The sequence below is a fragment of the Odontesthes bonariensis genome, chromosome 9, assembly GCF_027942865.1.
Source record: "Odontesthes bonariensis isolate fOdoBon6 chromosome 9, fOdoBon6.hap1, whole genome shotgun sequence".
Classification (NCBI taxonomy): Eukaryota; Metazoa; Chordata; class Actinopteri; order Atheriniformes; family Atherinopsidae; genus Odontesthes; species Odontesthes bonariensis.
The window spans coordinates 6,927,312-6,950,060 of record NC_134514.1 but is presented as its reverse complement, the minus strand read 5'-3'; the positions used below and the strand labels follow the sequence as shown (position 1 = coordinate 6,950,060).

At 40.0% G+C, this 22,749-nt stretch overlaps 1 protein-coding gene across 4 annotated transcripts in view; it reads left to right on the top strand.

Annotated features, from left to right (window-relative positions):
- The window catches only part of arhgap42b (Rho GTPase activating protein 42b), a 72,068-nt gene that overhangs the window by 9,602 nt on the left and 39,717 nt on the right, over positions 1-22,749 (top strand). For all 4 annotated transcript variants that reach the window (XM_075472898.1, XM_075472897.1, XM_075472896.1 and 1 more), the window contains exon 2: positions 17,765-17,860. In XM_075472898.1, coding sequence (XP_075329013.1) covers positions 17,765-17,860 — 96 coding nt within the window. The remainder of the gene's footprint in view (positions 1-17,764; positions 17,861-22,749) is intronic.

Sequence of the window (22,749 nt, the reverse complement as noted above, 5' to 3'; positions counted from 1 at the left end):
TAGTTTCATTTCTACAGTCGTATCAATCCTTTCGCTGAAGTCTCTGAAAGAAAGCAAGTAAACATACTTCTCATGATGACAAACTGTTGCCCCAAGATTAATAGCTTGTACCTCATCCATTGCATTTGAGCAGCATCTCATCAAGTATTATTACTCAGATCAATCAACGGCAGACCACTGTGGGAATCCTGTTTGTAGTCTCCATCCTAACCAGTGTGTCCAATATCCGTTGGCCTTTTAAGCATAGATTGACTGCCCTGCTTTGAAGAGAATTTTTTTTATTGCTGTTTGACTTGTTAAGTGTTTGACCTTTTTCTCCAGGCATTGGTTTATTTGGCCTTTTTTCCACAATGTTACTGAATTACATAACTGGCCTGCCTTTGAGTTTGTACGCTGAGAGGAAGGCTACCTATAGATGACTTTAGGAAGCCCTGATGTTCCAGCCCCATATTCAAATTGGTTTTTTTTGGGACTTTGTTAGAAATTAAATCATCAAATTAACCACAAATTATTGTTGCCTGATATATTAAAATCTTCTTATGATATTGATAAATGTGTACGAAGACTGTAGTAGTTCCCTGTGTGGTGAGGGAATCCTTCGAGACTTGCTTAAACTCGAGCACGAAGCCCTTTGGTGATACTTGCGTCCTTCATGCATAATTTGTACATATTTGTACAATGAACCGACTGCTTGATCTGTGTATGCTTACATACAGGAAGCAGGGCAGGGATGCACTTTAAGTAATTGTGCTGTCACTACTTCCACCAGATATTTACGACGCAGACCTTTGTTGTAAAGTTGCTGTAATACTCTGAGTTTCCAAACATCCAGAGTGTTTTTTTAAAAAAGATTTTTAAGCAGACATTTATTCTGCATAACTTGTAATGTTTTGTATAGTTTAGACAGCTTACTTTGTCTACACTAGAAGACAACCTATCATTATGCTACCTGACAGTGACCCTGCCACCAGCACATGCCCACGCCTGTGCAGTGGAATGATGCTTCCATCCTGGGATACATGCAATAATGAATGGCTGATACGCACTGGGTTGTTTCTGTAAAAACTACAGTATTTAGCAAGACTGTAAACAGCATCTTTCCTTGACCCAAATGTGACTGCATGATTCCAAGGGATTTGTGGAATTCGATATAGACGCAGTTTGTGACATTTATTTATCAAAAATAAACATGACGTGTATTTTTTTTTTGTTTTCAAAATCGATTTCACAATAGCTTTCAGCTTTGGGAACTCTTGTGTTTGTTTGTCTGAGGACAGATGATGCTCCCAGGGCTCAGCCACAGGAAATGTCCTGTAAACACGCTTGTATAACCATCCCCCATCCTCCCTCAGATAGCATTTGGCCTGACATCATTCTGCTTCACCGTGTGGGTGTGTGTTTGTGTCTTCTCAGTGTCTGTGCCTGTCGGACTGTGACTAAGGCCAACTGTGTGTTGTGGGATTATAGCCTTTATATTGATATCTACATGTATTGATGCTTTGACTACTTTGATAAATTTTAACTCATGAAATGGAAATGAAACACAGGGGGACATTTGTGGCTTGTTAAACAATAATCCAGAGTGAAGCGGGAAGCGCAGCTCATGCGGCACTGCAAGGGGCAGGCAGGCATATTTTTGTGGACAGACTTTGATAAAAGGATTAGACGTTGAATTAGTAAATACTGCTTTCCCTCAGACTGGGCAGGGAAATGTGTTAGACTTCAGTCTGACGTCTGAAGCTAGCATTGTACGGTGGCACATTTGCTGCCTTTTAAAATCGAAGGCCAATGAATTCACTTTCTTTAGCTTGACAGGTTTATGGTTTCTTATTCACGTAAAAGTTGATCCTGTTCTTTAATGTAGCTAAAACAAAGTCAGGAGCACTAGGTTTCACACCGAGAACCACAAAATAACAAAATGTTTTGTAAGTTTTTCAACCATTTTATATCCCACTCAAGATTGAAACTGTTACCCTTTTATTTTACCTTTGTCATTTTCTGTTGCTGTTGCTCAGTGATTCTGGTTGGCCCCCAGGCATGCAAACTTGCCACCTTTCGGCGAAATTCGCCGTTTGAAATCAAAATGGGTCATTCTTCTGAATCGCGTAGATCCGAGGAGAAAAAAAAATGGGGGGGGGGGGGGGGGGGGGGGGGGGGGGTGAGCATGTCAACTAGCGAGTGGAACTGTGAACCTCAAAACTACACTAGACCTATGTGACAACAAATGACTGACAAGAGTGGCGTGTGAGAGAACCACTATCACCAATCAGAAGTGAGGAGGGCGAACCCCTATTCACACCCCCCCCCCCCCCCCCCGGACCACCCCCCTGCTACAATTTGACTGATGTCCTGAAATAGTCTTCATAACGAATTGTGTCGTTAGATCAATTAATGTGCTTTTAATAGTGTCTTTGATACAAGTGTCAGCTAAATGTCTTGATAACAGACTTGAAATAGTCTACAATTCCTCGATATTTCACCGCCTCACAGAACGCTGTTTGTGTTAGTGCTACTCGAGGTAACTGTAGAGTGGCTAACTAGCGCCTTCCACACAAGTTCAGGGCTTTGCTAATACTTTTAGCCAACGTCAATGGAGACCTTAATTGTCGCCGGACTTGGCTTTTTAACGAGGTATGCCCCTTCATAATACCCTCCGATAATCACGGAAAGGGAACATTTTGCCCATTTGAGGAGGTCGTTTCATTCGTCGTGAGTTTATCAATGCAGAGTCCGGAGAGCTCTGCCACAGGTCGTATTTGAGAGTGCGACCCCCATCCCCTCGCTGTTCGCCCACACCCCCGTTGATACCCCCGTTGATGATGACAGCCTACAGGTGCACTCGTGTTCATCCAGTATGATGCACCATCAATCGAAGTTAAAAGGGGGCACAATGTAGGATTACGTAGTGCTCGTGGCATGCATGTCTCAAAACTTACACTGTCATGAAAAAATGCCGTTTAACTAAGCTTGCCGCGAGAATGTTTTTCATGTTAGAGTGCCAGCTGTCGATACAAATTTGTCTCTGGCGGTACGTCAAGTGAATTGCTGATATAAGTTTTTCCCGTGGAGCTCGTTTGGCTCGGCATGCCAAACGTTCACTTTCGTGGTTTAATGACAGCGGACCGTGAAAGTGGTCGGGAGAGTCATCGTTCAGGCTATTACTAAGCATAGGCTGTCTTGGGGCAGTAATTAATTAAACGTTTAATCCTACATACTTGTAGTATCCCTTTAAGGACCATGGGACTAAATTTTTCGTTAAATTTAATGTAATTAAATGTATGATACTACAGTTAAATGCTTTTGAAGACCTGTGATGTTATATATCAAACACATAATAGTACAGTAAATGCAATTGATAGGCCTACTGTACCTATAAATTCATCTTTTATGCTGCACAGCTGTTCTCTACTTAATGCAAATGGGACATACTGTATATTTTATAATATATATTTTGTATAATTTACAACTTAATGCGTCTCATGTTTCCGCTTTTCCGCGCGTGCCGTGTGTCCGTGTACCCTTCTCACCTTTTTCACCCCTGACCAGTTTGCATGCCTGGGCCCCAAAACTGCTTGGTTAGGTTTCTGGCAACATAATTGACTGCTAAGGCATAATTTTTCTGAATAAAATGAACTCTTTGACAAAGCTACATGTTTTAGATGGAATACTTTCCCCATCTGCAGAAAGCTGCTTTCTCATTTTCCATGTTCCTGCAGCCAAGTTGCATGACAGTGAAATCATCATCAGACATATTTTTTCTGCATGTCTCATGGCCTTTATCTCAGATATTGTAGGTATTGACTTCTATGACAGTATGGCAAACTACCTTCTATGTAGTACAGTTTTGCTTAAGTGTACATTGAAATGTGTCATGTGTGCAGCCTGGTCTTATTGTAAAATCTGAAATTGGCATGGGAGAAAATAAATTTGTGCAGGTAAACATGCATAATGCAAAGCGTTCCTTTTACAGATGGGGTGGGAATCTGATGTTGAGTAGATGATAAGAGGATCCATTTAGATGCAAGCTATGATGCCTTCCTGAACCTAATCAACCAGGTTTAATGCCTAAAGCTAACCATTTGGGTTATATGTGTAAATCTAACTAAGCAGTGACTGAAAATAAAAGGTGGAGTTTAACATTAAACCAAGAAGCAAAAGGATCAGATCAGTGCCCTCCTGAATTACTTTTGTAGCAAAGGTCTTTGGCAAATTTGGAGAAAGTCCTTTGCAAACTATTGTTACTTTTTCCCCCCTGAAGGCAGTGAGATTTTTTTGGAACATGTTGTCTGTGTGTCGTCTGAAAGGAAATTTCTGAGCTCTAAAGGCTGTAGACTTGGTGATAAATGGTTGAGGCTGGCATGCCTGGCTTTTTTCATTCCGACAGACTTAAAGGGATAATAACTCTGATTTTTTTCTGTGGAGCTTCAGAATAGACTGTAGCATTGCATCAGCCTCATATAAAAGACCCAGTGTGAGGAACTTCTGTTGTTTTCAGCCACTAAGCTAGCTGAAACGATGTACTTTTGAAAACATACATTTCTCCATATATTTATCTGATCACCTGTAACACATCCCTAATAGAGTATTCTTTCAAAATACTGGATTCATTCGCTTTCTTTTTAAGTTAATGTATCTTTTTAAGTCATGATTCTGAAGTAGCTAAACCTCTGCTTTTGTTTTAAGCAGCGACAGTTGTTATAAAGCATCCTATGTGATCACCCATAAGCATTTTAACAGTAAAGTATTCTGTGTACCCCTTCGATGATCTTATTTTTGAATTTTTTCCATTTTTCTGGGGTTTTTTTTCAGCCAAATTGATTTATGTAAGAATTTGTAAAACATTGCTGATAAAGAAGTGAATTTGGAGATGAAAGGCTTTGTTTCCAGCAGTTGGAAAATTTCTGTATGTCATATGAGTGCAAGGGTCTGTCTGCTGGCTCTCATCACACAGCAGCACTCCCTTCCCTGCTGGGCGACTGACAGGCAGTCGCAAAAGTAAGCAGGTGGAAAAGGCCTTACCTGAAGGGCCGCTCCGAAGTTACAATCCTTCCAAATGGAATCAAAGTGGCACAATGCACCCTACTGTTGCATCAAAGAGATCTCCCCATCTCTCATTAAGCTGGGGGCATAGAGGCTCTCCCCTTTGAAGGCCCTCTCATCAGGAATCAGCAGTGTATCACTGAAAAGATAAAGTAGCTGTGCTGTTTCTCATTGCAGTGTGGAGGCACAGGCACACCGTGAGCTGCCTCAGACAAACAAGTGCACTTTATTTCTCTTTGCCTCACTGCATAACAAAAATATATTTCAAAGTTTGGTCATTTGTTAATGTTAAACAGAACGCTGTGAATTATTTTTGAGTCATTTAAACAGAAGTGTAAATGTGTGGCCAACAAAGGCTAAAGTTATGCTCTTTAACAAGCGGAGTGTTGCTTTTTAATGAAACACATTTATGCAGGCGAAGAAAGGCTTCAAATACTTTTGTGCTCTAATTTGAGCTCAGAGAATTCATTAAAACCAAGAAGAAATATTCAGAGAAGTGGAAGAACAACAGAGATGTTGCCTTGTAATTACTTTTAATGAGTGCCCAAATGAGTGTTAAGTGCATCACACTGATGCTCAAGCATCCCTTAACTGAACGATTCAGAAGGATATTTTTCCAACAGATTTTTTGTGGTGATGGTGGTGAAAGTTTGTGATAGTAAGCTCTTATTTCTGCAGAGAAGTTTTCACAAAAGAATCCATCCATCCATCTATCCATTTTCTGTACCCACTTAATCCAAGAAACCAATCAACTCCACATATGCGTGAGTAGAAAAAAAATGCATTAACCTCTTTCATTTTCAAGCAGTTGAATATAAAATTGTATTTGGGTGTTTTTCACTCAGTTAAATGAATTTAGGTGAACAGGTGCCATGTTTTATTACCTGAGTCTAAGCTTCACAACACACTGTTGTGGAAGTGTTGTGAGTTATTTCAAGAGCTCAAAAAGATTTGTTGATGATCATCAGGCCACTAAAGGAAACCAAGACATCTCCAGAGAGTTTTGACTCCACCAGTCTGCAGATTGTGTGCTAAAAAAACATGGCCACCTTCCCCAGACCAACAAATATCATTCCAAGATCAAAGTGAGTAATTGTCTAAATTGTCACAACAAAAACAAGTGTATCTTCTAAGAAACTAAAGGCCTCTCCTGCACATTTCTAATGATTGAGTGCATGATTTAATAGGTTTAAATGGCAGCATCCAGAAGCCTGAAATCACCGTTTCAAGGAAAAGTATCTGCTCTCCATTAGGAACGTTGCTGCCTTTCTGCAGGCCATGTAGACAAGATAAAAGACTAATGATTTTTTTTTTCCTTGCTGGAAAGTTGAGAACAAAATTGAACTTCTGGTTTTAATCCAGAACTGGAAGATAGAGTTAGCTTGAAAATTCATCTATGTTTCCAAAGCTCCTCCTTGGAAAATAAGTATTCCTGCGGGCTGGTTACCATAGCAGCAGTAAAAGTGGCACTGATTGACGGCAGTTAAAGGTTCCTCCTGGCACATTTTTGAACATTTTTGGTCTGCCTTATGCATTAGTGTCAGCCCACTGTCAAAGTTTCAACAAATATGAGATAAACTAATTTTTATACTCCAGGAACAAAGTTGTGTGTTAAATAAGAAGCATGTTTGGAGAGAGGAAAACACTGCATTCCAGCCTAATGACCTTATCCCATCCGTCATATGTTGTGGAGATTTTGCCCGGCACCAATGAGACATTTTACAAACTATTATAATTCAGAATTATACCAGCCAATTAAAGGAAAATGTCAAGACTAATTATGAATTGAATCTCAACAGAAAGTGGGTCAAGCAGAAAGGCAAAAAGTCATTCTACTAAAGATTGGTTTCAGAGGAATAAAGTTAATGTACTTGAATGACCAAGTCATGCGACTTTAATTCAGTAGGAATTCTGTGGAACGACGTAAAGAGCTCATCTGTGGAAAGGCATCGGCATTGAAGAGCTGAAGCTGCTTGAACGGATGGGCTAACATCTGTCAAAGCCAACAGTAACTGGAAAGATGTAGTTTTAGCCACAGAACACACCACACACTGAAATCAGAGGGCACATCCATTTTGCTTATTTAACAATGTTTGTAGGTAGATTTACCCCCAATTTTCCTTCCAAGATGTAGTATTGGAGCTGCAGATGACGTTACACTAGAAGACAACCTATCATTATGCTACCTGACAGTGACCCTGCCACCAGCACATGCCCATGCCTGTGCAGTGGAATGATTAAGAGTCTCTAACTATAATTCAGATTATTATATGTCACCTCTTCATTTGTAATGCGTTTCTGAGATAACGAAGCGATGGTATTTGATGTACCCGAGGTGATTTTAGGTGAAAACAATAATACAACACAAACACAAATGAACGCACAGCACAATAATAATGTCTTTATATAACTTTTTTCAAACTTTATGAACAGTGACATGTAAACATTTGTCCATTTCTTCATGCAGGGCTTTTTTTTTCACATCTATCCATAGATTTTCAATGGGGGCCATATCAAAACCTTGTTTGTCCCTAATGATTTATTTTTTTTTATCGTATTTTTTACTAACTGTGTGATGATTGCTGATTTGCAATGGGTATTTAACAGGTTCTTCCCTATACCATTTAAATGCACCTCATGCCACTGGCTGGAACACAAGCCCAAAGCATTGTCAATAAACCCCCTGAAGCTGTTAAACAGTTGAAGTTACATTCTGGTCGGGAAATGCTGCCCACGGAGGTCCCTATTCACATTGCAGCCAAAATGTTCTATGACTTGAGGCTTGTTTAGCTGTTCATTTGCAATTTCCTGTACTAAATTTTGTGGTGAAGAAACTGAAAGTTTTTCTTCTCACAACTTGTCTGTGAAGGTCATATTTGATTAATTATCATGTCGGTCTCCTAATTGTGGCCACTGGGCTTTAGGAGTCTGAGTCCTTACAAAGCTATGCATCACCTTGCCTGTCCTGTCATTGATTATGAATAAGCCCCAGCATTAAGCTAGTGGATGTATCCACTCTAAAATTGAGCCAAACAGAATTACAACATCACTGTTATTTAAGTTGTTGAAGAGAATGTTTAATCTTTATCTCTATTATTATATCCTTTGGAGATCAGTTCATTTTCTGTTGACTTTTGACCACCAGACTTTTAAACGCAACATTTATGGTTTAATCCAATCCCAGCTGAGATAAGGAAAGAGTTAAACAACCGTGCATGGTCACACCTGCTGCTGATTTAGAATCTGTGAAGAACTGATTGAGCAAACCAATGTGAACATACAAACTCCACACAAGGAGGCCCCTGTGGACCACTAAGGTAGAACACAGAGACCCTGTTGTTACGAGGCCACATTGTTTCTTTCATACCACTGTTCCATCGTGTCGCCATATGCTAAAATATGAATATTTTATGTTTGTTGAGAAGGTGCAAACCTGTGAACGTGAGCCAAAGACATTGTAAGTCTTTTTTTGCTACGAAAGCAAAAAAACAAATTTTTTAACTAAAATCCACCTGCTAGCATGACAGCTAGCATTAGATTTGCTGCTTGAGAGGACGTTAGCTCTGTCCCTGTGTCTCTCTTTTTATGACGGGGTGCACCTGTTTGGCTCTGTTTATTTCCATCCTTAAATTCAGCCCTTCTAGAGACCCCCACAATTTTTGAGTTATAACTTGGACCCTGTCTTTAGTTCATGCCCTGGTAGATTCTCAAATGAGGATGCACTGTGTCATCCTAAAGGACGCTTGCAGACTTTCGTGCAGACTTGTCTGTGTCTTGTCTGCTGCTGTCAGTGGATGGAATCTGGTCGTACCCAGTTTCCTTGGAGATGAGATAAAGGTTGTGTACCCATGGGGGTTTGCTGTGAGGTTACTGACAGCCACAGTTCTCGCTCATATCTTTTTCGCTGGGCACTAACTGGGGTAACTCCTTCAAACAGTCATGCTTTTCCTGGGCTGTCTGAGCTCCACTCTTTGATGAAAACCTGCACAAAAGGATCGTACAACATACCAAAGTTACCTCTTTAAGCAATCATGACGGCACATCAAATACTGTTTGAAGAAAATTTCATGCAAGGTGAAGTGTTTTCTGAGGGTAATGTTGCTACTAATTAAAGATTTTGGTATATTAAAAAAAAAAAAAACAGTATCTTAATGAGGCAGAAGTAAAAAAAAAATGTTTTTCTTCTTTTTTTGCTTTGGTCACTTTTGATGTATTGGCTCTTTAGATTTTCACATGTTCATGTTGCTTTTCAACATCTACAGATTCAAAGCTTTTCATACTTTCCTCTTATTGCTCCCCTGAAGAGCAAAGCCTTTTTACCACATATTTCACACACTGAAGACAGTATGCAACAAATCACCGCTCTTGTCAGAGGAGAGGTACTAGAGTAAGATGAAAAGTCAGGGGTACCATGGCGACCAATTTATACTTAAGGTACACTATTTATTTTTTGCACTATAATTAAGTTTTAACTGCATTTACAAACTAGCCTCATCCTTTAATTTGTCTAGATTGATTTACTTTTGGCATGTAATAATTTACTGCCAAGATGTTATAATTACAAAGCAAAATATATATAAATTCTAACAGTTATTATGAACATATAAAGAGATAATACACCCTGAAAATAGTTTTAGAACACTTTTGTTTGCATTGGTTCCACTAAAACTTGCAAAGGCACAACCTTGAAAATGTTGCTCTTGCTCTGGCTTTATGGCTTTGCCCTAAGGTTAAAATGCAAGCCATTAATTTATCTTCCTTTATTCTGATTCTCTCTCCATTTATCTTTGCTGTTCTGCCTTGTGATCACTTAAAGTGAGGCGGTTCCTTTGTTAAATGCTTCAGCAATATTTTCTGCAGTCCCAGTTAATGAGCGGAGGGCCAACATAATTCATGTCGATTCCCAATCTTTGTAAATAATGCATATAATAGAAATTGAATACAAACTAGTTGTGCCAGGTCTTTCCTATGCATTTCTCCCATTTGAATATGTTATATACAAATGGACAATAAGATCACTATATAGTCGCAAAAAAATCTTATAAGCGAAGCTTACTTTGTAGCAAGTGTTCTATTGTGTAAGCTCTACCAGAAATCATACTTTTTTACTAAGCTGCAAAAAGCTAAGCTGTCTTTTTTTCTGATGAGGACAAAGCAAAATTAGGTTAACTAGTTTCTGCATATGTTTAGATATTAATACTGAAAAGTATTATACTAGGATACTATATATTCAGTGTTCTGTCTGTGACGTCATCTTTCAATCTGATGAAGTTTATGATTATTATATAAAAGGAATAGATGTATGCAGAGGATGCATCAGGAACAAACAACTCTGTGCTCATAATAGCAATACTGCAATAGCATTCCATCACCATCAGATTTCTGTTTCCAACGGAGGTGAGTTAATAAGTCACCAAACAGGAATTTAACAGTTACCTAGGAATCTAGAAGTTAGGTGTGCACTCGATTGTGCTCCAGCAGCAGCAGGGGTTTGATGTTAGAGCATCATGGAAGCTGTATCTGTAAAATGCCAAAATAATTTTGGCATTTTGTATTTTGTAATTAACCAGGAAGTGTAGTAACAGGTGAGATCTTGCAAATTATCTTGCTAACCTTTACTCACTGCGGCAAATAAGGTCGCCTGAATTAAACTGATGTTTAAAAAAGTAAAGCCTACAAATGAAATTAAATATTTTTTAACAGATTCAGAGATGAATCCAGAGGCCAATGCAAATCTTTGTGGTGAATTGTTGACTTATAGTGTTGAGCTGATACCTGAATTTAATGATCAATAATAAAATTGCACATTTCCACAAATATTAACATTTCCTTCAGCTGTCTCTTTAAAAGAAAGAAAAAATTATTTCAAATGTTAAATGTTTCCTCAAATAAAGCAACCCAACAGTGTCTGATTTAAAGAGTAAATAAATAAGAATGATTAGGTCACCTCACATTCCCCTCTTTAATAGTGACTTTTGAAAACTCTAAATTTTAATTTTAATGAACAAATTTTAATGAAGATCAGATGATAACATTCCCTTTTGTTGAAATTTTAACCCCTATTTTCTTACACTTTTTATGGCTGTGAGGAAACAACAGCCATTTAAATGCAGTGCAGGTTTGCTTTGTGTAGGTGTAGCCTGTCAGCCAGAGCTAAAAGATCGTCCATTATTGATGATCCTGCGAGGACAGCCAGACAACTGCATCACTGTATTGATCTTGAATCTGCAGCTTATGATCGGAGCACATCAATGACACAGTACATCTTCTGGAAAAGTTCCTCTTCATGGCACTCTGGGCACAGTCTGTTACATTTTCAGGTGGTCAGACATACTGAAGGTAATACATCTTACCAATGTAGTGTGGATGTCCTCAAAACCCCTGATTTGTGCTCGTGGAGTAAACGTCATTTTCTTCCTAAAATACTTACAGTTAAAAGGGAAACCAAAACATTCACTGAAAAACTTGACAGAGCTTCTTTTTTATCAGATTTTCCAAGGAATCTATTGTCCTTTGCAGATAAGGCCATCGATTTTGTTTATAGGTCGGTTTGTACTTTGGAATGCCTTTTAAGATAAAACATTGTTGGGACATTCAGAGGTTAGTCTTTTTAGTTGATATAGAATACCCCTCCTAGTACTTTTAGTTTTTCATTGATTTTAATAAAAACAGTTGCATCACCATCTCTATATGGTGACAATATGTAACAATACATATAGAATAATAACGTCTTATATTTGAATCTGCCTTGCAAGTTATAATCTACAACAGCCTCCACCTTCATCTTACTGTAACTAAAGAGTCTTCATCATCATCATCATCATCAACTTTATTAAATAGCCTTTTAACACAGCCGTGGCTGAAACAAAGTGCTGTACAACACAAAATAAAACAAGGCTTAAAACACAAGAACAATGTAAAAACAACAATAAACAACAACAATATTAAAATAATAAAAACAATAAAACAACACTAGAAACAGAGTCTCATGCTGGGTTAAAAGCCAGGGAATAAAAATGGGTTTTAAGACGGGTTTTAAAAATGGGCAGTGAAGGGGCTTGTCTGATGTGAAACGGGAGGTCGTTCCACAGTTTCGGACCGGCAGCGTAAAAGGCTCTGTCTCCTCTGAGCTTCCGCTTGGCCCTCGGTACCTCCAGGAGCAGCTGATCAGCTGACCTGAGGCACCGGGCAGGAGCATAAGGGTGGAGCAGCTCAGAGAGGTAAGGCGGGGCGAGTCCATTTAAAGATTTAAAAACAAATAAAAGAATCTTAAAAAGGATTCTAAAATGCACAGGCAGCCAGTGGAGGGAGACTAAAATGGGAGTGATGTGCTTCCTGTGTTCATGTGAGTCTTCTATCACATGAACCCAGTGCCCACAGTGTACACTTCAAGGCTCTTTTATGTTCCATGTTGTTTTAAGTGAAGATGTGGCTTTTGATGAGAGGAGAGACAAAAGCAAGAAGCAATTAGTAAGTCTTTGTGGGTATTAGAAAAATGCACATTTGAATTGTGATGACTAACAACTCAAATGTTAGAGTAATTTTAGTACCTCCATTTTGTTTAGTCTTTAATTATAAATCCAACTGAATTAGGTGAGGATAAAAGCCTGATGCTTCTCCCACTATTAAAACTGTACATGGGCTACTTCCATCCCAGCAGACCACTCACTGACCTTCTGGTAATTGAGGCATGAAATGGGTTTGACTAAGTTGCAAAATGAAAGAAAAAATTACTTGTGATTAGTGCACTTTGTCGGCTACAAAAACATCAGCACAGTGTTTAATTTGGCCTTTGCTTGAAAATATGCTGTATTTCCTTTTAACTGGGGTCTGATTTGCTCTCGTGTCCTTTTTTTCATGCACATCACTGGCAATCTATTGTTGCTGCTTTAGTTCAGTGGTTATGAATTTATATTAAAGCTACAAAGTAGAATTCATTTTACTGTTGTTTATTTAGTATGGTATGAAGTCCATGCCAATTTTATTTTCACTTTGATTACAACCCAGACTTACTCCCCACTCGGGACATAAAGCCACTAGGTTAGGATCCTAGTGCATCGAACACAGAGGTTACGCCCAAATTGTCACTTTCGGGTGTGGATAACACGACAATTTTGGGGCAGGTAACCAAAGTAACGTGGAAAATGTGGGCAAAACTTTTAGCTACAAAATATTTAACGAAGTAGAAGGATACAGTACTAATTGAAGGTAGTCAAAATAAAGACTAAAAGGAATGCTAAAGACTATAAAAAAGAAGAAAAAAGCAGCAGTGAGAACGTTGGACTGAGTTTGGTATCTCCTCCCCACTGACCTCCTTACATAATCTGTGTTAGTTGTTCAAAAAACCTGCACTCTGTGTCACTGCTATAGAAGGGTAAATAGGGATGTACTGTGTACTTTGATGTATGGTATACTTTAGAGCGATTCCCCGAGAATCAGAGATTGACACTAAAGGGGCATCCTGTGCATTAAAATGTGACGCTAGGGGCTCTTGAACTAGCAGCAGTGTGTGACGAGTTCGAATTGAGACAACAAGCAGTCCAACTAAAATGGTCATATCCGTAAATTGTTCATGTGTGTCAGTACTGCTCAGAAGGGCATTCCATAAAGTATTGCCCCTACAAGTGGCAGAGGGGAAATATGGCTCTTATGAGCATTTCCACATCAGAGCAGACGTCATTCTCAGGAGGCTTTTCGGAGGCCACTAAGGCATCATAAAAAGGAAGGACGGTCTTAGCATTTGACATGAGATGTAGGCTAGTATACTTTTTGTCAATAAGACTACACTTTTATCACTTCATGGTTAGATTTAGACAATAACTTTACTGTATTAGGGTTAGATCAAGGGTTAATTAAAATGGTTTGGTCTAAAATACATTCTTTTTACAAGCTACTGTTGCCTTCATGGACCCCATTTTTTCTGGGTACCTTGGTTTCATGCAAACACAACATATTAAGATGAAACGTTTCCACATTCTGGCTGGTGTTTGGAAAAGTTAGAAGTCAGAATTACTTGGTAAGAGTATAATCACTGTTAGGCGACTCTCACCGACGCCATTATTTTCCTTCATATAAAGTGTAAACATGTGTTTAAAAGACATAGATTTGACACGTATGGAAAGGTCCCTATCTTTTGTTTTTAGAAAAGTAAAATGTGACATTCTTTTCCCGGAGTCTGAGATAATAACAATTAATAGCTTCAGCTCAGCTAAAATGAATAACTGTGCAATAATAAATATGAGGATAACGAGGGTTTCTGAGCTGGAGAAAAGGTAAATACTGGCTAATGCAGGTCCCAATGTGGTGGCTCTCGTAACTTGGTCTATTTTCTAGTTTGGTCTTTTGGTTTTCTTTATTCCAGGTCTAACAGAGAAACAAAGTGGGAGGTTGTATTTTATGCAGACATTGTGCCTACAATGAAAACTGAATCTTTTTTTGTACTCATCGAGTTTCATGAAAGCAGTTAAATAGGGTATTAAATAGGGTATTAAATAGGGCATTTTCACCCCAGACTAAACAATTAAAGCTGCTCTAATTCTTAAAGCTGCAGTCTGCAGGATTTGTTGTTGTCATACGTAAAGTCCTAATTTTTGGCATTTTAAGAGTTTACATGATCTATCAGAACGCTTGAAGTTGAAAACGGTGACCTCCGTAGTCGCAAAATGCAAGAAATGCTTATTTTTTAACCGAAAAATAAAAAGTTATTCAACTTCCTGTCCCGCCCCATCAAAACACATGAGAACTCGTGCACGTCTACATGCATGCCAGATGCGCGTACACAACTCCTCATTCATCAACTCACCTGTCATTTGCGATCATGGAAGACACAGTAAGTAGACTAGCCCGTAATGAAGTTCAATAGTCCAGATAAATAAGCGTGGGGACGAGCCTACCTTGTATCGCGCGTGCACAATCGGTGATTGACAGGCAGCAGAGCCCAGCTCCTAAACCTGATTGGTTACCTTTTACCGGTCCGGTCTGCAATTTTGTAAACAAACCTGCTGGCTTTGGAGGGACCTAGCGGGACATATAGGGGACCTAGAGAACTCATTTTTTTTGTATTGGGGTATTTAATGTACTACTTTCAGAATCCCTGGACAGTTCCAGGCATTATGCTTGAAAAAGAGTTGCAGACTGCAGCTTTAAATGGTCACGTTACACTTATTACTACAAACAATGAGCTCCTGGGCAACTTCGACTCATTGCTGTTTAGTCAAATGTTCAAAACTGTGTACATAAAAAGCTTTAAAACAGGACTCAAGGATCTTTGCTTCAAACAGACGCAGGGCTTACATGTCTGCTGCTAGTGGATCTAGCAGTAGGACGAGGGCAGTGGTTAAGCTCTGTTTTAGAACTTGTTAAATACAGCTTGAATCCATTCTTTGTGAATACAGATCATATTTGCTCAGCTATTCTGCAGTGATTTGTTTGTGATTGCCATGCTGTAGCCTTGTAAATATGGTTTGACTGATAATACACTAAGCCTCCAATGATATTTGACAAAAAAAATTACACTGCAGTATAAATACAGAATTGACTTCAATAGATCTATTTTTGCAGAGACTCTGCATGTGCTTTTAAGCTGCATAGAAAGAAACCTTTCTTTTTATTCTCTGATGATTTTTTTGTGCTGCAAACCATTGTTTCTTGAAGTTTAATGCTTTGGAACCTCAGCATTTCAAATAGAGAAGTAGGTGAGCACTGTTACTCATTGGAAATTATTATGAGTTTATATTTATTTGCTTTTAAGATCAAATTTACAACTGAAAAACTATTTCTGAGATTTTTTTTGCCAGTGTTTGAATTAAAGGCGGTAGTAAAGTTTTCCATCCTTTCTTAAGAGGTTTTGAAAAGTCAAGCTGAGGAAAATAAGACATTTCATCCCAACTAAAGTCCTGGAATGCAATACACATCAAAGATTTATATCGAGCAGTAGGAGTGTACTAAATGGAAAGTTTTCTGAGGATTTTCACCCTTTCTGCATTGTGTATCACTTTTGACACTCAGGTTAAAATGCTCATCTAGGCTTTATTGATCTTGACAGATCTAAGAATTACAATCAATTGACTAGTGCTAAAGCCAATATTCCAGTCTCTTAACCAACGCCTCACCATGCATCCATGCCTTCCTAAACCTAGTAAAATATTCTGTAAAATGCAATAATTAAACTACTCAATATAAATTACCAATTCAGTGCGTGTATAATCAATGAATATCAACAGGCCAAGTCAGCACTTGCTATCTAATGAGCTAAGACGCTAACATTAGCAGGCTAATGTGTGAATACTGGTGCCATTGTGACACAGAGCTGCAGGATGGTCGAGAAGAGAACTGATTGGCAGGAAGGAGAATTGCAAACAAACATCTCAACTTCCTGTTTCCTATTACATGACAGATCACAGGAGAACATGCACATATCAGCCTGATCTTTCTTGAATAAACACTGCAGAGCTTGGGAAAGAGTTTTTCAGAAGAGTGCCTTTAAAAGGGGCTTTTGCGCTTCACTATAAATTGTACCTATTTGGAGAGTGTTTCTTTGTGCGTGTGTCAGCTTTGTTTCCTTGTTAACCTTCATGGCTTTATAGCAGCAGGGGGATATGCTACAAAACAGCAAATCTAAATGTTAAAAAGGGCATTACTAATTAAAAAAGTAATACATGTTATGTATTAATCCTAACAAAGGAACGGGAGAGCTTATTAAAAGTTCGACATTGATGTAATTAGTGAGTCGGTAAAACTCAATTTTGGAATGCTTTTAAATCGTTTAATTAATGTTTATGAACAGACTGTTGCAAGTTTCTTATAGAATTTTTATGATTTAGAAGTAATATATTTATGACGCTGTAAATAACACATGTAGAACATGTTATTGAGACACGTTTTTACTCATTTTATATTAACTAACACTTGCTGCTTTATACTGTAAAGTGTTACAAGACAAACGTCTGGAGGCTGCAAACATCGGATATGTTTTGTGATTATGGAGAAGTCTGTGTGAGCTTGTCTAATGGGGCACAAATGTTGTGCTTTCCATTATCTTTTTACAGCTTTGTTGATGCTGAAATGTGGGAAATGGTCGTCGTGTTTAGCAACTCTTTTTAATGCGTATCATTTGTTTCTTGGGCTTTGAGACTTCGCATATTTGGCTCATGATTAGTTTGAGCAGCATGAGAGCGTGATACACAGACTGAGAGCAGGTGTTGGCAACCCACTGCATGACTTTCTTTTTTCTCCCTACCACTTTTGGTCTGCTTCAATTTTACTCTCAAGGCTTGTGAACCATTTAAGTTGTTGGGTTCCAGGACTTGAGCCATGGTAAGCCCACACAAAAACAAAAAAAAATCCCATCCTATCAGTAGCCTCTATATCTCTACAGTGTGTTCATGAATTCTTTTAAATTAGGCCAATGTACAGCACATTTTGTTGGCCCCACGATTAAATTTATTGGACTGTTAACGAAACAAGAAATCTAAAGTAGGACAAATCACTCCATAGTTTCGGTTAAAGGGAAGCTTTGGGTTAAAAAGTAATCTATTCCTGTTGAGGAAATATGTCACTTGTTAATAAGTGCTTAATGATTGGCTGCAGTGTGTGTGAATAGTCCAAGAAGGTTACATTCAACTTCCTATCTACAAGACTTATGTAGAATTTTATTCCTGTGTTGTCAGGGCCTGATGAATATTTGCCACACTCGATCTAATGCTCTAATGATCTTATCCTCCAGGTTTTTCTGCTGCTGTTCAGAAGTTCTCCCAGTCCTTGCAGGAGTTCCAGTTTGAGTGCATAGGCGACGCAGAGACAGATGATGAGGTGAACATTGGTAAGTTTAGTTTGGCAGGAGAGGAGGACATTTCTTCCTTGTTTTCAGTAATCTAACACAGGAACCTCTGAAATTCTTTAAAGAATTCTGGGAGAAACAAGATGGCTGTTGTGTTGTTCTTACAGATAAATGCAAGCGGATATAATCAGAGTATCTTGATAAAATGTCGAAAGTCATTCCCCCCAAAAAAAAGACAAAAAGGCCTTTCATCTGTGAAACGAAATCAAGCATAAAATGTACCCCACGGTGTTTCCACACCTTTCCTCCTTTATTTGCTTGAATAACTTTTATCAACAATGACAGCTTCAGGGTGTTTCTCGTAGCCATAAAGAAACTTCTTACTTCTGTCTGCTGGTAGTTTCTGACGCTCTTCCACTGCTATTCGTTCAAGTTCAAAAGTTTCCTGGAGGCCTTTAATAATTTGAGCTCACTTCAAAGATTTCAGTGGGATTGAGGTTGGTGGTTATTTTTGATCACTTAACAGCAATTCATCACTTCAAACATTATTTTATGCCATTGAATTTATGTTATAGGTCACTGTTCTTCTGAGAGACCTTCAACTCAAACCTAAGTTTATGACATATTCTAAAATGCCCTGATATTTTTCTGACATCATTATTCCTTTAAAACATTCAATTGCTCCAGTAGCAGAAGCAGCAAAGCAGCTCCAAATAATAACAGAAGCTTTACCAGCTTTTTGTGGAGATAGGGTTCTCTCTAAACAAATGTAGACATTACATTCTTCTCTACTTTACTTTGGTTTCCTCTGTGCATGGTGCATTATGTCAGAATACTGGGGCTCATCTATGAAAGGCTATAAAACAAAAGTATTACTTGTTGTGCCTTTTTGTTCAGTATTTGTGTCGTCTTGGCCTGAGCTCAGACCTTTCAATCTTCATTGAATTCTGGAAGCATCTTAACCGTTTTATGACTGTTCAGCATGATGATATTTTAAAACAGGGATTTCCAGATCTATGGCAGTTGCCTTGCCTCTGGAAATGTTATGTGAGTGACAGTGGTATTTCTGATATTATCAGTCAGCTTTTTGGCATCACACAGAAACTGTAAGCAATCCGTCTTTTTTTAAGCAGAAAATCTTTTTTCTTTTTATTCTGATCATGTGATCACTGAAAATTAAGAATTTATCTTATTAGTTTTTATTTTGACTAACGAACCCAGATTTAATTAATCAAAAGGATACCGTAAATATATACATTTTATGTATGTATTTAATTGTTTCCCTATATGAAAGCCACTTTGTTGTTGCAGCTGTTCAGTAACTTGCATTGCACTGAGCATTTTCTGTAAATATCTTTATTTTACAAAGTAGGTTTATTCACATTTATCTCTATAGATGCTCTAAACTATGTGCCCGCAATTGAGAGGTGCATGTAATTACTGTGTATAGTTCATTTTAACCCCAGTTCTACAAAGCACTTTAGAAAGTGTTTCTCATGCGTCTTTTCGCACACACATTCACACACCAGTAGTGGTGGAGCTGCCATTCTAAGGCGCTTGCTGGCCATCAAGACCAAATTGGGGAGCAGTGCCTTGCCTGAGGACTCTGCAGTCTGTGAAGGGGTCAGAGATCAAACTGCCAGCTGTGTTATTACAGGACAGTTTAGGCGCGGTTGCGGACGGGCGCATGGCACCCCGCAGAAACATACGTGCTCTTTGTATTAGTTTGCATATGAAGCATCGTGTTTTAAGGGGATGACATCTACAGACAGAGGTATCCTGCATCACAAATAAATTCCTCATGGTCGAGCAAATTGCCAGGAACACAATCGCCTGATGTCACATATGTTATGTGCAGTGTGCCAGAGCCTTGCACTCGCTGACATGCTGAGTATAAAAGCCCAGAAAAGGAAAGTCGCTCTCTTGCACCTGAGCCATGAGTGTAAATGTCCTGAAGCTAAGATTTCAAAATATTAACTTTTTTTGTTTTTTATTTTACATTTGTGAGGGTAGACGGTGTTGAACGAAAGAAAAAGCTTCATCAGAGTCATTGTTTTCAGATAAAATGCAGCATACTCTGCTAATTCAGTTGTGAATAGATCTTGTGTTTCTGTTTATGCATTTAGCAGACACTTTTATCCAAAGCCACTTACAAATGAGGATAAACATTACAGCTAACCTCAACGCTAACAGTAATCTTATAGTTTGCTGGTTCTAAACATCTATAATTAATGCTATTGTAAGCTATTTTTATGAGCCCTGGATAGAGGGATGTTTGAGCATGTTTGTAACATCCGGTATTAATGTGAAGAGCTTTTATTTTGTACACAAGACAGGAAATGGTTCCGGGGTTAACCTGTAACTGAAGGTGTGAATAAAGTGCTGCTGCCGTTTTGAGCCAGCGAATGTGAGAACGCTACATGTGGTTCTTTTAGATACCTCAATATAACAAGAAGAAGACCCTCGGTTACATTGGTGGCAGCGGTGGGATCTCCGTTTATTGGACGTCCATCCCGAAAAACAAAGTTTGAGGTATAAATCAGAGTGATAGTTAGGTAGCAAAGGCTAGCCACTGCTAGTCCCGCGTGGCGTGTTTTTTTTTTTTTCTTTCTTTTCGCTGTACAGTTACCGCGGGATCCGCGTGAAGGACATCAGCCATCGTCTTGTCGATAGACAGTAAATAAAGTTAAAAGGACAGTGAGGCACAATGTGGCTGCATGATGCTGATCCCCTGGATCATAAGGGACGAATGGGAGAGCATTCTTTCGTCGGCAATGTAAAGATCGACCTCCCACCGCCTTTCACCGGCGAAGAAAAGCAGAGTTTCTCAGGCTGGGCAAGACAGTATGAGGTTGGTGTGAGAGCTCTGGTTGGAGGCTCCAGGCTGGATTATGAATATGAACTTGCAAGGATTCTGCCAACACGACTATCCAAGGCAGCATTTCTTCTGTGGGATAGCTTACCAGCAGCAGTGCAGGCTGACTATGCGGCTGTGAAGGAGAAGCTACAAGAAGCGTTTGGACAGAGACATTTCCTGGACTGTTTTAGAGCAAATCTCTCTGCTCGTCCCCGTGCCCCAGGTGAGAGTCTGGAAGTGTATGCAGCAGAGATTAGTAAGCTGGTTCAGGATGCTTTCCCTGGTTACGGGGGAATAGCTCACAAGGAAGAAAAGTTCAGACGGTTCCTCGCGGGGCTTGACCCGGCTCTAAGGGCTAAGTGTCATGAGCAAGGGGCTACTGACTTGGACGAGGCTTTGGTGATTGCTGGACGGTGTGAGATGGCTCGAGAGACTTTAAAATTGGACTATGTTAACAGCCAGTCCCACCCACCTCTGGTTGGTGGAAGTGCAGCAGCAATGGTGCAGTCTGTATCTGATGGCGGCGGGCTGTATCGTGCTGTGGACAGACTTACTGAGGACATAAGAGAGTTGAGAACGGACATGAGACGTATGGTGGAGGACAACAACCGGCTGAAGTCAAATCACGCCACTGATGGATGGAAAAGACATTCTCCACCACATCGAGGTCAGTGCCAGTGTACCTGTGGGGAGCTGGGCTGCCAGTCACGCCGAGCGCCAGTGGGCTGGAGAGGTCGTTCGCCTGATCGTGGTTGGTCGGACAGACGTGGCGAGGAGAGCCACAGAGAGAGGGATGGGACATCCTCTGAGCAGCACGCCCACTCTCCACGTTGGCGGAGCCCCAGCCCTGCCAGGACCACCTTTGCTGGAGAGACACGGCGGCGGACGGGAGTGCGCTTTCTTTCTCCAGGGCGGGAGAGCCCTGCTCACCAGTCGGGAAACGAGATATAGCTGGTGTTGTGGCCCAAACGTCAGCTGAAGAACGCAAGGGCCCCCTAGAAAGAGAGATATGCGCCCTTCTACCAGATACTGTTCAAATTCAAGACACTTTGAAGCCCAGATGCACTTCTTATGTGAGGGGCAGCCTGGAAGGTATGGAGATAAATATATTGGTGGACTCAGGATCGACAGAATCATTTATCAGCTCTGATTTTCGCATGGCTGTTCCTGCTCTACGCACACGACCTCTGAATGCTGAGCTGATTGATGCACGTGCTGTGAACGGTCAGATGCTCGACACATTGGGCACTATCACTGCCACCCTTCATCTGGGCAACAAATTCTGGCAGCATGTGTTTTATGTGATGAGAGGTTCTACACAAAAAGCACTGTTGGGACTGGACTTTTTGAGAGCAAATCATGCCCTTTTGGACTTTGAACAAGGTCGATTGCAGTTGAGAGAGACAGCTGTCCCACTGTTAAGGACCAAGGATTTTATTCCAGAATGCTGCAATGTTTCCATCACAACGGCAGTCACACTACCACCCCTCAGTGAGATGATGGTGCCTGTTAGCCTGACGCCAGCTGGGCTATCTGATCCACTACCAGACTTTATGGGTTATCTGGCGCCCAATCTTCCAAGAGGCAGTGAGTGTGTGGTGGCTCACACAGTGACCTCGGTAAAAGAGGGGGCCACAACCGCTCGTCTGCTCAATCCTACAGACCAGGACATTCCACTGAGAGAAGGCATGCATCTTGGTGAGTTTTACTCAGTGCAGGAATCTGAGCTAGTGACACTCCCACAGCCTTCAGCTCAACTCTGCTCTGCCATTGCAGTCGGTGATGTACCCTCTGTGTCTCTCGACGATTCTCCACTTAACGAACAGCAAAAAGAACAGCTGATTGCACTGCTGAGGGAACACACAGACATCTTTAACAACACAAAGGGGCCAGCAGGGAAATGCACCCTCATCCAACATCGTATCAAGACAGGGGATCATCCTCCTGTCCGTCAGCGCGCCTACCGCACTTCACCAGAAAAGAGGGGGGAGATTGACCGCCAAGTGGATGCCCTGTTAACACAGGGGATGATTGAGGAGAGCTGCAGCCCCTGGGCCTCGCCTGTCGTCTTGGT